The sequence below is a fragment of the Carlito syrichta genome, unplaced genomic scaffold (assembly GCF_000164805.1).
Source record: "Carlito syrichta isolate Samal-C Ts95f unplaced genomic scaffold, Tarsius_syrichta-2.0.1 Scaffold130825, whole genome shotgun sequence".
NCBI lineage: Eukaryota > Metazoa > Chordata > Mammalia > Primates > Tarsiidae > Carlito > Carlito syrichta.
The window spans coordinates 34,340-47,701 of NW_007074921.1; the positions used below are offsets into that span (position 1 = coordinate 34,340).

At 58.9% G+C, this 13,362-nt stretch overlaps 2 protein-coding genes across 3 annotated transcripts in view; one reads left to right on the forward strand and one right to left on the reverse strand.

The window, feature by feature from the left end:
• Nucleotides 1–10,785, forward strand: part of RHBDF2 (rhomboid 5 homolog 2) — a 36,712-nt gene extending 25,927 nt beyond the window's left edge. The window contains exons 4-20 of one of the 2 annotated variants that reach the window (XM_008049234.2): nucleotides 1,641–1,939; nucleotides 2,731–2,858; nucleotides 3,348–3,543; nucleotides 3,640–3,843; nucleotides 4,788–4,916; nucleotides 5,297–5,415; nucleotides 5,571–5,765; nucleotides 6,643–6,754; nucleotides 6,994–7,068; nucleotides 7,207–7,368; nucleotides 7,645–7,754; nucleotides 7,883–7,946; nucleotides 8,043–8,137; nucleotides 8,452–8,527; nucleotides 8,671–8,771; nucleotides 8,959–9,112; nucleotides 9,800–10,785. In XM_008049234.2, coding sequence (XP_008047425.1) covers nucleotides 1,790–1,939; nucleotides 2,731–2,858; nucleotides 3,348–3,543; nucleotides 3,640–3,843; nucleotides 4,788–4,916; nucleotides 5,297–5,415; nucleotides 5,571–5,765; nucleotides 6,643–6,754; nucleotides 6,994–7,068; nucleotides 7,207–7,368; nucleotides 7,645–7,754; nucleotides 7,883–7,946; nucleotides 8,043–8,137; nucleotides 8,452–8,527; nucleotides 8,671–8,771; nucleotides 8,959–9,112; nucleotides 9,800–10,219 — 2,490 coding nt within the window. In that variant the 5' untranslated portion in view covers nucleotides 1,641–1,789 and the 3' untranslated portion in view covers nucleotides 10,220–10,785. Of the gene's footprint in view, nucleotides 1–1,640; nucleotides 1,940–2,646; nucleotides 2,859–3,347; nucleotides 3,544–3,639; nucleotides 3,844–4,787; nucleotides 4,917–5,296; nucleotides 5,416–5,570; nucleotides 5,766–6,642; nucleotides 6,755–6,993; nucleotides 7,069–7,206; nucleotides 7,369–7,644; nucleotides 7,755–7,882; nucleotides 7,947–8,042; nucleotides 8,138–8,451; nucleotides 8,528–8,670; nucleotides 8,772–8,958; nucleotides 9,113–9,799 lie in introns of those variants that run through there. The other variant, XM_008049235.1, reaches the window with a different exon arrangement.
• A 1,306-nt stretch (nucleotides 10,786–12,091) lies between these two features.
• The window catches only part of AANAT (aralkylamine N-acetyltransferase), a 3,561-nt gene continuing 2,290 nt past the window's right edge, over nucleotides 12,092–13,362 (reverse strand). Inside the window, exons 3-4 of the mRNA XM_008049236.1 lie at nucleotides 12,762–12,916; nucleotides 12,092–12,419 (exon numbers count right to left, since the gene is read on the reverse strand). Coding sequence (XP_008047427.1) covers nucleotides 12,114–12,419; nucleotides 12,762–12,916 — 461 coding nt within the window. The 3' untranslated portion in view covers nucleotides 12,092–12,113. The remainder of the gene's footprint in view (nucleotides 12,420–12,761; nucleotides 12,917–13,362) is intronic.

Below are 13,362 nucleotides of genomic sequence, written 5' to 3' on the forward strand. Positions count from 1 at the left end.
TGCGCGACAGTGTGAGACTCCAACTCAAAAAAAAAAAAAAAAGAATACTTGAATAAGCACACAGAGCAAGGGTATTTGTTGCAACATTGGACATGTGTCTGAAATGCTGAAAACATCCTAAATAACCATCATTTGGGAATTAAGTCAATCTTGGTACATTTTACTCAATGAAATATTTGTAGTCATCAAAAAAGATAGAGTAAATCTGTCCGTATATGTTGATGGGGAAAGATGTCCATGTCACAGATGAAAAGGGATGAGGATGTGTAAAATTTTCAAGTACAAGCCAGGCTTGGTGGCTCAGCCTGTAATCCCGCACCTTGGAAGGCTGAGGTGAGTGGACTGCCTGAACCCGCGGGTTCGAGACCTGCCTGGGCAACTTGGTGAGACCTCATCTCTACAATAAATAAAAAAATTAGCCAGGTGAGGTAGCGCGCGCCTGTAGTTCCAGCTACCTGGAAGGCTGAGGCGGGAGGATCGCCGGAGCCCAGCAGGTTGAGGCTGTGGTGGCCGGGAGCGGCCACTGCACTCCAGTCTGGGCAACAGAGTAAGACTCCAACTCAAAAAAAAAAAAAAAAATTTCAGGTACATGCATCGGAGGTGCAGAAAGGCATCCCAGAGGCTGGGGGGATGGGCGGGCCATAACCTCACTTTCTGCATTATAGACTTCTGGGTGTTTTTTGTTTCTTTTTCATTGCAGTGAGCATATGCCACTTTTATTGTTAAGCTGTTTTCCTACTGTAGGAAAGAAAAAATACCAGACAGGTGGCAGTTTCGGTTATCTTTGAAAAATGAACTCGACAGTCCCAGGGGACAGAGATCATCGTGGTAGATATCTGGTCTCTCTGGGGGATAGGCTGAGCCACCGCTTCCTGCCGGGTTAAGCTCAGGGACCCCTCCTCTGAGAACTACCTGCTCCCTGCACAGCTGGCCCCTGGGAGCTGCAGCAGGGCCCTGACCAGCAAAGCTGTGGGCACCTTGTTGGTGGCTCGGCACACCAGGTTGTCCTGGAGCCTTCTCTTGTCCCCCTGGCCCTACCCCACAGAAAAAGGCAAGGCCCTTTGTCCATCAGAAGCTGCCCTGTGGCTTCTTGGAATTCCCTGAGCAGGCGGCCAAGATCACTCCCGCTCCAGATTTTTCATGGTTCTAGATTTTTCTTTTGATGGTCTGGTTCTTGCCTGAAGCAGAGAAACCAGAGAGAGAATGAGGTGGAAAGCTGAGGACCTCCCAGACCCCTACTGGTATTTAATGCAAAGGAATGTCAGAAATAGACCTCACGACTAGGCACAGTTTCGCACACACCAGTAACCCCAGCACTTTGGGTGGGAGGATCGCTTGAACCTAGGAGTTCAAGACCAGCCTGAGCAGCATAGTAAGACCTTGTTTCTACAAAAAAATAAAAAACTTAGCCGGGCGTGGTGGCAGCTTATAGTCCCAGCTACTTGGGAGGTTGAGGCAGAGGGATCACCTGAGCCGAGGAGGTCCGGCCTGCAGTGAACTGTGACACTGCAGTCCGGCCTGGGTGACAGAGTGAGACCTTGACTCAAAAAAAAAAATTAATAATAATCATCATCATCATTAAAGAAGTAGACCTTCTCACGATACTCCACCCACCCTGGTTCACTCGTTCCCCAAGGTAGGTCTAAACCAACTTTGGGTAGGTTGGTTCTTGGTCTGGTCTGTGTGCCGGGCACCAGGGCCACCACACCCTCTCTGGTCCTGCCACCCCTCCAGGTGCCAATGGCTCCTCTCTCTGTCTCCCTTCCAGCCCTCCTGCCTCCTGCCCACCATGGCCTCTGCTGACAAGAATGGTGGGAGCCTCTCCTCTGTGTCCAGCAGCCGTCTGCAGAGCCGGAAGCCACCCAACTTGTCCATCACCATCCCGCCCCCTGAGAAAGAGAACCAGACCCCGAGTGAGCAGGACAGCATGCTCCCCGAGGTAAAGGGATCGGCTTGGGGGCTTGCTGCCCTGCCACAGCTGACAGATGTATCCATGTGACACCTTTCGGGTGGTTTCACTTTCCGGGGAGGCCCTTTCTTCCTGAGTCTCAGTGGCCTGTGCAGTCCTTGACTCAGACCCCTTCCTTCCTGGGCCTGAAATATCACAGGGTTTGAGGCCCTGCACTGAGGGCCTGTCTCATGGTGGTCAAGGGAATATGGGAAGTGCTGGCCCCAAGAAAGGGCTTGCTGGTGGCCCGGGCCCCGGGCTGTTTGCATTTCCTCTCCCAGGCATGCGCTCTAGGTCTCCCTTCTGAGGGGTGGGGACTGTGCCTCGCGTGAACAGGGGGACAGTGTCTCTTCAGCATCAGCAGTCTGCCTTTGCAGCGCCTGGTTCCTCTGGAAGGATGAATATGCATCAACATTTCCGACAGTCCAGACTGTTACCCCATAAAGAGCTCATTGAAAACAGGCTCGTAATGTGTGGGCTGGCTGTACAGCCTGGAACATAAAGGGAGTGATGTTAGTGCGGCCTGCTCACCCGAGAGCTCTGCAGAATGTCTAGAGGCAGGCGAGAACATCATGGCACAGTGGGAGTTAGGGTCATGTGTGCTGGGGGCCACTGAGAAGCATTAGACAGCAGTGATTTTAAATTCAAAATGATAGCAGCTCAGGTGTCCATCGATGAGGATTGAGCTTTGCTTCCAGGGTTTTCATGTGGGAGGCTAAGACGAGCCAGCTGGGATCTGGGCTCCTCATATCACAATCTGTCCTTCCTCCTGCCTCCTGCAGAGACCCAAGAACCCAGCCTACTTGAAGAGCGTCAGCCTCCAGGAGCCACGGGGACAACGGCAGGAGAGCAGCTCAGAGAAGCGCCCCGGCTTCCGCCGCCAGGCCTCCCTGTCCCAGAGCATCCGCAAGTGAGCACCCATCCCAAGTGACCTGGGGATTCCTGGGCCTGGTCCCTGTGTCCCTTCTCCAGAAGGAGCAGCCGGACATTAAAAGCCAGTGCGTCTTTCTGTAGAACCTAATAGCATGGTATAGATGGGTAGACTGAGGCCCAGGGATAAGTGCCTCGCAGAAGGTCACTGCGGAGGCTGAGGGGGCTCAAAGAGCTCAGGTGGGCCACTGCCCTGCTTGGGTCTCCCATGGGCCTGGCTCTTCCAGCCCAGTTCCTCACAGTCTGGGCATCAGTCTGCTTCTGCTGAATCGGTCATCGGGCTCTGGCCAGGGGACTCAAGGGCGGGCTGACCTTCCCTTACTCCCAATCCCCTGTAGGTATACGGTTGCCCCTCACATTTCCTCCCCTGCATGCACGCGGTTGCACACGTGCCGCCACCCTTCCAGCACACATTCAAGTTCACAGATATGCACGAGTGCATTCCCACGTTCCCTGTCCCCTCCCGCAGGGGCACAGCCCAGTGGTTCGGGGTCAGCGGCGACTGGGAGGGGAAGCGGCAGCACTGGCAGCGCCGAAGCCTGCACCACTGCAGCGTGCGCTACGGCCGCCTGAAGGCCTCGTGCCAGAGGGACCTGGAGCTCCCCAGCCAGGAGGTGCCGTCCTTCCAGGGCACGGAGTCCCCCAAGCCCTGCAAGATGCCTAAGGTGGGCTCCGTGGAGGGGCGAGGGGATGAGGGATGGGGGATGGGGCAGCCTCCCCAGGGGCCGATCAGCTCTGCTCACCACTTCCCTTTCTTCCAGATTGTGGATCCGCTGGCCCGGGGCCGCGCCTTCCGCCACCCAGACGAGGTGGACCGGCCCCACGCCCCACACCCACCGCTGACCCCGGGGGTCCTGTCGCTCACCTCCTTCACCAGTGTCCGCTCTGGCTACTCCCACCTGCCACGCCGCAAGAGGCTGTCTGTGGCCCACATGAGCTTTCAAGCTGCCGCTGCCCTCCTCAAAGTGAGAGGCTGTCTCCCGCTCCCCCCTCCACTGCCTCTGCTCCGCCTCCCTTGGTCGTCCCTTCCTCCTACTCCTCATAGCATCCCTGAGAGTTCACCCAGGCAGGAGCAGCAGATGTGCTGGGATCCCTGGACAGGGAAAGGGACCGTGAAGCCCCGTGGCCCTGCATGGAGCTGCAGGGCCTCCGTCTTTTTGTTGGCAGCCAGGCCTACAGCCAGGACTTGAACGTTGGGGTGTCCGTTGCCCGATTCTCTCGTGACTGTTCCCCCCAGCTGCCTAGTTTTGAGAGCTGGTTTCTGCACTGACTTCTAAGCAGGGGGGAAGGAAGAAATGAAATGTGCACTCGCTGGTCCCCCGCCCATATCTTCTAAGCTCCTGTCATGTACAGAGCCTGGGGAGTGTAGAGCCAGTCATTGCCCTTGCCGAGCTCCTAGCCCAGGAAGAATGGCAGATGTCCTCACTCAGAGTAATCAGCTCAGGAGAAGGGCTGGTGTCAGGGAAGACATTGAGCTAAGCCCAGAAAAATAGGAAAACACCAGGAAGGGAACAGCATTGTCAGTGGAGGAAATGGCCTGTGCAAAGGCCTGGAGGTAGGAAGAAGCCTGGTGTCTTGAGGGTGCAGCAGGTGGTTTGATGTGGTTTCAGCGAGGGTGACTGAGGGGTCAGGAGGTGAAGTCAAGGGTGGGCAGGGCCCTGGGGTGCTGTGCCAAGAAGCAGGACAGGGGACCATGACCAAGCCTCGAGTGTCGAGTATGGATTGCTTTGAGTGCTGGGGCGCCAGCCGCCCAAGCCAGAGGAGCAGGAGGTTGCCAGGAGATGACACCAAAGATGGTGAGAGTGGCGCGTTCAGGCTCAATGGGCTCGATGACTCCTTTGGTGTGGTGGACGGGGATACAGGATGCCGGACCCTGGTCCTGATGCTCTGGTCTCTGCCCCATGCACAGGGGCGCTCGGTCCTGGATGCCACCGGACAGCAGTGCCAGGTGATCAAACGCAGCTTCGCCTACCCCAGCTTCCTGGAGGAGGATGCAGTTGATGGGGCAGACACATTTGACTCCTCATTTTTTAGTAAGGCAAGCATGGGGTGTGGGGCTGTGGGCCCTTGGGGACAGTGGGGAGTGAGTGGCCTGGGCGCTGGGAGGGGTGACCTTGGCCTGGATTGCATTCTACCAGGGGCCCCTAAGTGACCCAAAGGCCCGTCCATGGGATGGGGCGTGGCCCTGCATGGAGCTGCAGGGCCTCCGTCTTTTTGTTGGGCAAAGTGAGGACCTGAGGGGATGGGGCACAGTGTCACCTGGAAAAGTCAGCATCAGGGCTGAGCGGTCTGTGGCTTCCCCATCCATTCTGAGGATCTTGGCTATCCAGCCTCATCCTGACCGTGAATTGGGGTGCGAAGGGGGCAGCATTGCAGACAGTGACTCCTTACACTTTGTGCGTCTCCACCCAACCCCAGGAAGAAATGAGCTCCATGCCTGACGATGTGTTTGAGTCTCCCCCACTTTCTGCCAGCTACTTCCGAGGGATTCCGCGCTCAGCCTCCCCCATCTCCCCCGACGGGGTGCAGATCCCTCTGTGAGTGCTGGGCCGTCCCTCCTCCAGCCCCTCTGTCCAGCCTGGGGGCATCCCCATACCTTACCCTGGCCCTCAAACCCATTCTGAGCCCCCGGGTGGTGTCCGGGAGCGGGGAGTGGAGGGAATGTCAGGCTGAGGGCCTCCGTCCCCACCAGGAAGGAGTATGGCCGAGCCCCAGTCCCCGTGCCCCGGCGCGGCAAGCGCATTGCCTCCAAGGTGAAGCACTTCGCCTTTGACCGGAAGAAGCGGCACTACGGCCTGGGCGTGGTGGGCAACTGGCTGAACCGCAGCTACCGCCACAGCATCAGCAGCACCGTGCAGCGGCAACTGGAAAGCTTCGACAGCCACCGGTGAGGCGCCACCCGGGAAGGTTGGGGGCTCCACGCTCTAGGCCCTCCTCCACAGCAAGTGTTTCGTGAGTGTCTCCTGTGAGTCAGGAGTGACAAGCTTGAAGACCACTCTGTCTTTTGGGAGCCTGCACGGGACCCGGGCAGGGCCCTCAGGTGCTTGCTGCTTCTCCTCCACCTCCTGCTTTCTGGGCCTGTGTCCTCAGCTTGGCGCCCAGACGGCAGTCAGTAGGCGGTCAACAAACGTTCATTGAGTTCTGCCACACACAGGCCCTGCAACAGAGCCCCAAGACGATGGAGTGGGGAGAGCAGGATGGGTCAGAGGCCAGTTAGAAACTGGAACCGGGAATGACGGGACTCTGGGGGAGGCCAGGCAGACCCCTTGGGAAAGTCAGATGACTACAGATTGGTGATTCTTGTACAGCGTACAGATCAGCAGTGGCTCAAACACCAAGCCATGGCAGGTGTCCAGAGGACAGAGAGTTGAAGTCAACAGCTGTAGGAAGGGATGCAGCCAGGACTAGCAGGAGTTATGTCATGTGCAAAGGCCCTGGGGCTGCAGGGAGCATGGTGTGTCCCAGGAGATGCAGGAGGAGGGGAAAGAGGCTGGATAGGTGGGCAGGCACAGTAAGGCTTTGCAGCCAGCAGGAGGCAGTGATTTTGGAATGTCCCGGGGCCCTGGAAAACTGTCAAATAATTTTAAGCCAGAAGAGAGACACTTGGAGGTGTATCTTAGAAGTTACTCTGGTGCAGGATGAGTTGGCAGGTATAGAAGTGGAGAGCAGGGGCCAGGTGAGCCTGGTGCGACAGGCCGGGACTGGAAATTGGGATGTCAGTTCGGCTCAGCTGACCCAAGCCCTCTATCCACCTCTGTTTGAAGCCCCTACTTCACCTATTGGCTGACCTTTGTCCACATCATCATCACGCTGCTGGTGATTTGCACGTATGGCATCGCGCCCGTGGGCTTTGCACAGCATGTCACCACCCAGCTGGTGAGTTGGCATCATGCTGGGTGTCCCAGTCTCCCCCAAGAGCCTTCAGCATCCTGGGCACCAGACTCCTCCCACTGCGACAACCTGGCCCCAGCAGGAGGGTGCTCAGGGCTCACCACAGCCTGGTCCCTTCCTAGAGGCTCTGCCCTGGGGACAGCTGTCCCACCTCTCACCCCCTGTCCCCCGCGCCCCAGGACCGCACCATTCTGATGCCTTCCCTTGTGCTACCTCTGTGACAGGTGCTGCGGAACAAGGGTGTGTACGAGAGTGTGAAGTACATCCAACAGGAGAACTTCTGGATTGGCCCCAGCTCGGTGAGAGTCCAGCCAGGGCATCGTCCAAGCCAGGAAACCCTGCGCCCTGTTGCTCCATAAGGGAAGATTCAACAGAGGTAGAATGACGGGTCTTTCCCAGGTCTGGGGCCCACGTTCACTCTTTCCCCTCCCCCACAGATTGACCTGATCCACTTGGGCGCCAAGTTCTCACCCTGCATCCGGAAGGACCGGCAAATCGAGCAGCTGGTGCTGCGGGAGCGAGACCTGGAGCGGGAGTCGGGCTGCTGTGTCCAGAACGACCACTCAGGCTGCATCCAGACTCAGCGGAAGGACTGCTCGGTGGGGACACACACACACACACGCACGCACACGCACACACACACACACACACACACACACACGAGGGTGCAGGCGCAGCTGCTGAATGGCCAGTTGACCTCCCCCAGTCCCATAGAGGCGAAAGCCGGATTTCAGGGGTGTCAGACAGGGATGGAGAACTGGGAAATGGCCCTGAACCCTAGGGAAAATGGAAAAAATGGGAAAAGCCCCCGTCCTGGAGGGTCCCCTGCCCACTCCAACGAGGGTGACCTTGCCCTGGCTTGACCTGCCCTCCAGGAGACTTTGGCCACTTTTGTCAAGTGGCAGAATGACACCGAGCCCCCCATGGACAAGTCTGATCTGGGCCAGAGGCGGACATCGAGGGCCGTTTGCCACCAGGACCCCAGGTATGGCCTGGAGCCACTCCTGGGTCTCGGGGTGGCTGTAGCTAGACTGTCTGAGCCACCCACAGGGACAGAGGTGGCAGGCATGGCAGTCTAGGGATGGCACAGCCCAACCAGACCTCTGCCTCCAGGACCTGCGAGGAGCCAGCCTCCAGTGGCGCCCACATCTGGCCTGATGATATCACCAAGTGGCCGGTGAGTGAGTGTCTCAGCGGAGAGTGGTCTGGGTAGGGCAGGGACAGGAACCTGCTCCCCACTCAGGCCCTCCGTCATGGGTGCCCCCTCCTGCAGATCTGCACAGAGCAGGCCAGGAGCAACCACACGGGCCTCCTGCACATGGACTGCAAGATCAAGGGCCGCCCCTGCTGCATCGGCACCAAGGGAAGGTGAGCCAGCCCGGGCCCTGCCCGCCTCAGTGTGGCCTGCTGCCTCCCTAGAGCTGCAACTCCTCTGCCCGCCTTCTCCTTCCTCACCTGCTGGGCTGGGGCCCTCTGAGACCGTCCCTCCCTCCCCAGCTCTGGAGCTGCCCACGGTGTAAGCAGGAGGAAGGGGGCCTCGCGCCAGAGCTGAGGACTCTGCAGAAGGTCACCCTCATTCCTGCCAGCAGTGCCTGCTGTGGCCAGGCGCTGGGCTCCGGGCGGGGTGGGTAGGGGCTTCTCAGGACTCTGATGCCCCCTTGCCTCATCATCCACCCCCTCAGCTGTGAGATCACCACTCGGGAGTACTGTGAGTTCATGCATGGCTACTTCCATGAGGAAGCAACACTCTGCTCTCAGGTGAGGAGCGGCCCGGTGGGGGCCTGGGGTGGAGTGTGAGGGCTCTCAGCCCTGGTGGAGGAAGCTGGGCACAGCTGCCTGCTGGGGCCAGGGCTCACCTATTCCCTCACACGTCTGGGCGCTGACCTCCACACCACCCACAGGTTCACTGCTTGGACAAGGTGTGTGGGCTTCTGCCCTTCCTCAACCCTGAGGTCCCAGATCAGTTCTACAGGCTTTGGCTGTCTCTGTTCCTACACGCTGGGTAAGAGGCTCCCCGCTGCCCTGAGCCCAAGGCCCTGTGCTGGCTGCCCATGTGGGCCGCGGAGAAAGGCCCCCCCGGGCCAGGGCACAGCCAGCCTGATCCGCCAGGCTCCACTGCTCTGAAGCACCCGGTTAGCAGCCATGGGGAGGCGTGCAAAGGCTGATGCCTGGTGTTTCCCCCACCCCAGCGTGGTGCACTGCCTCGTGTCTGTGGTCCTTCAAATGACCATCCTGCGAGACCTGGAGAAGCTGGCCGGCTGGCACCGTATTGCCATAATCTTCATCCTCAGCGGTATCACAGGCAACCTGGCCAGCGCCATCTTCCTCCCATACCGGGCAGAGGTAGGGACGTGGGGGATGGGGCGGGGAGGTGACCAGGCCTTCCCCAGCCTGAAGCCCTGCGGCATATGGGTGGCGCAGCCCTGTTGCTCTTGCCCCACCCACGCCGAACCTGCTTGAGGGACACAGGCCCCTCCTATGCTGGGCTCACCCGTGGATGAATAGCTAAGCTGGGGGCTTATCAGTCAGTCCCTTAATCCAGGCAAGAGGGAGCAGCGATGCTTTTGAGTCACCAGAGAACCCTGACCACCCTCTGTGCTCAGGGTCACCTCCCCATGGACCGCTGTCCTTCTCTGCCTTGGGTCTGTTCACAGCCATGCCAGCTACCTGCCAGCATGCTACACCTCCTTAGGTTGAGCCCTATGCAACTGCCTACAGAAATGGCCGCTTTGATGAGTTCAGTTTCTTGGTTAGCTTGTTCAGTGTCTTCCCCCTCCCCACTGTGTGCCTCCTTGTCTGTTGTACTTATCAAATCACACCCACACTGGGCACGTCCACAGTAGGTGCTCAATGTTTCTGCCCAAATGAGTGGAGCAGGCCCAGCTTTGGACCCCCAGTCCCTCAGCGTTGAGGTCCCCACCACCACCGGGGAGGGGCTTTTCCATGAGATGATCCAGGACCCGGCCCCGGGCCCAGCCTGGGCTGCCCACCTGGTGGTACCTCAGCCGCACCGCCCCTCCCCCGCCCCAGGTGGGCCCAGCTGGCTCGCAGTTCGGCCTCCTCGCCTGCCTCTTCGTGGAGCTCTTCCAGAGCTGGCAGCTGCTGGAGCGGCCCTGGAAGGCCTTCCTCAACCTCTCGGCCATCGTGCTCTTCCTGTTCGCCTGCGGCATCCTGCCCTGGATCGACAACATCGCCCACATCTTCGGCTTCCTCAGTGGCTTGCTGCTGGCCTTCGCCTTCCTGCCCTACATCACCTTTGGCACCAGCGACAAGTACCGCAAGCGAGCCCTCATCCTCGTGTCCCTGCTGGTCTTCGCCGGCCTCTTTGCCTCGCTGGTGCTCTGGCTCTACATCTATCCCATTAACTGGCCCTGGATTGAGTACCTCACCTGCTTCCCCTTCACCAGCCGCTTCTGCGAGAAGTACGAGCTGGACCAGGTGCTGCACTGACCCCCTACTCAGCCTGGCTGGGCCCCGCTGCTACCACAGAGCACTGGCGACACACGGTCTGTGCTCGCAACCCGTCTGTGGGGCGCTCGGAATGCCACAGACCCGCGAACAGGGGCCAGGCTCTGGGCTCAGGCACACCCCCTGCCAGGCAAGGCTGACTGTGTGAGATGACCAATAAAGATGGGTTTCTTGGGGGAGTGAGGCCTGAGCATTCCTGGCCCAGGCCTGGGGACACCGGGAGTCCCTGAATCTTCGAGCCTTGGATCCCAGGCCCTGATTTCTTCCCTGTCCCCTGCTGTAACCATCTCCTGGGGGCAGGTTTCTTTTCTTCCCAGGGTCTTTAGCCACTGCCTCTGGTGGTCCTGTTCCCACTCCCCACTATTCCTTGCCAGGGATGCTCCTTTGGTTGCCTGTAGGGGCTGGGTGCCCACCATGCCCGCCACTGCCCCCTCCTGTTCCTCCTCTTTCCTCTGCCCTGTGAGTCCACCTGTAAGGCACCCAGGTGGGAAATTGTGGGAGGGGCATTGGTTGTGGTCTGGGAGGAGAGAAAAAGCAAGGAGACACAACTAGACTGGGACGCCAAGAGTCTTTGCTGGCTTTTAGCAAACAGAGGCTGTATTCCCCCAACCCGCCCTCCCTTTGGCTCAGTGTCCTGCCTCATGGGTTGGCTCTGATGATGGGGCTGGCCCTACCACTTCTGCCTCATTCTTGCCCGAGTAGGGGCGGGGGCTGAGCCAACCCAGGACCTGCTTCCAGGGGTGCTCGAAGATCCAGCAGGCCTTTTTTTTTTTTACCAGTTTATATGATGGTCCTAATTTTTAAAAGTAACGCTAACTTTGTATGGATGATGTCTCAAGTGTATTAAATGATATTCTTTATGGCAGTATTGTCTTTTAACCCAAGTCCTCAGGTAGAATGAAGCCAGAGTGTTGGGGTGAGGGGTCAGCCATGAGGAGTTCGGAGGTAGTGGTTTGGACTAAGGGACAGTGAAAAACTGACAGGACTTCTCAGGAATTTAGTTGGGCCAGAAACCAGATTGGAGACACATGGAAGACCTCAGAGGGTCTCTTGGGAGAGCTGAATCATGAGCCCCCTGGGGCCCCCACCCCCACATGCTTCGCCTTGGCTCTGGGGCAGTGAGGATGCTGACAGGGCTGAGGGGTGGCCTGTTCTGGAAGAGCCTGCGCTGAGAAGGTACAGCACTTGTCCCTCGTGCCAGCCAGGGACGAGTGCCCCTGTGCCTCCCCCACAGGCCTCCACGCCATGTGCTGAGGAGCTGCCGGGGAGGCAATGAGGTGTAACCACTGCATCACCATGGCAGGGGAGCCAGCTCAGGGACTGGTGGGCAGCCGGGAGAGAAGGGCAGACCTGAGGGGCAGGTGGCCACAGACATGCCCAAGGGCTGGGCAAGCGACCCTGCATTTGCTTCCCTGCCCCGAGGCTGCCACCATCTTAGAGTCTCCTGCCTTTCCCTCCTTCTAGGGACTGAGGGCCAGAAGGGGTGTTGTGAGGCCAGGGAGAATAGGGACCCCCAAGCATCAGGCCCCTCCCATGAGGATGGTGCCCTGGTGCTGGGCCCTTCGCCCATTGCCTGGAGGAGGAAATGAGGTGGGGGCCTGAGAATGCCTCCCGCCGTCCCTGTTTCCCAACCTAGCGGGTCTCAGGCAGAGTTTGGAGGTCTGGAGGGCCTTGCAGGGACAGAGGGGACAGGCCACTCCTGCTCTGAGCAGCCTGGGCTGGGAGAAGCCACCCCATCTCTTTAGCCCTGCCCTCTCCACCCTTACTGGAAATCGCTGTCTCCTTTCATGCTCACCCAAGCCGGATGAGTCCAGGGCAGAGATGGGGACCCTGGCCTGCCTTCCCACATCTCCAGCAGCCAGGTGGGCTGCCCGGTTCAGCAGCCACTGTTCCTGCGCAGGAAAGCATGGCCCCGCAGGGAGCACTGGAGCTCGGTGAAGGTGAGGGAGCCCACGGCGACGGCGCACGGGCCCATAGCACGGAAGCCAAACCTCTCGTAGAAAGGTACCAGTGCATCCTCACACATGAGCACGGCCCGGCGCACGGCCGGCTGGCCACCCAGGTGGTGCAGGTAGCGCCACAGCAGAATGGGGCCCTTGCCCTGCTGCCGGAAGGTGCGGTGCACCGCCAACACGTGCAGGTGGGCCGTGTGGCCCCCGGGTCTGTGCAGCATCAGCGACTCCTGGGGGCAGACGAGGGACATGAGTCCATGTCACTTCTGTGAACACGCACTCCCCTCTAAGCCGCACAACCCAGGCCGAGGGCAGGTGTCCCCTGAGTACCACCAGTCAGAGCTCCCTTCCCACCAGAGGAGGGTCCCCAAATTGGGCGCTTTACCCCCAGTCCCATGGAGGAAACCTTGAAGGTCCAGAAGGGCTGGTCATCTTGCCCTGGGAGGGGGCCTGGGACCTCCACTGATCTCTCCAGTTCCAGAGGAAGAAATCCCAGCCTTGGCTCCCCCGCCACCATCTGGCTGAACTCTTGTCAGAGGCCTCCCAGGAGTCGGACGCCATCCCGCTCTCACCTGAGTGAGTCTCTCCTTGTCCCAGAGTGAGCCAATGATGAAGGCCACAAGACGGCCCTCCTCGAACCAGCCCAAGGACAGCTCTGGACACAGGGTCAGGAAGTGCCGAATCTCATCCAGGTACAGGGGGCAGATGCCCGAGACAGAGATGAAGGCTGCAGCAGGAGGCAGGAGGGTGACTCTGGTCACTGTGCTGCACACCCACTGTCCCCTGCACCTCAAGTGTCAGTCCAGGTGCCCCCTCTCCTCAGGAAAGCAGGGAACTCAGGTCCATCTCCCCCACTTTCTTTTCCTTTTTTTTTTTTTTTTTTTTTTTTTAGAGACAGGGTCTTGCTCTGTTGCCCAGACTGGAGTACAGTGGCACTATCATGGCTCAGGAGACCACAGCCTTGGTCTCCTGAGCTCAGGTGATCCTCCTGCCTCAGCCTCCCAAATAGCTGGGACTACAGGCACATACCGCCATGCTCGGCTAATTTTTTATTTATTATTTATTTATTTATTTATTATTATTTTTTTTTTTAGTTGGAGTCTCGATCTGTCGCTCAGACTGGAGTGCAGTGGTCGCTCCCGGCCACCACAGCCTCGACCTGCTGGGCTCCGG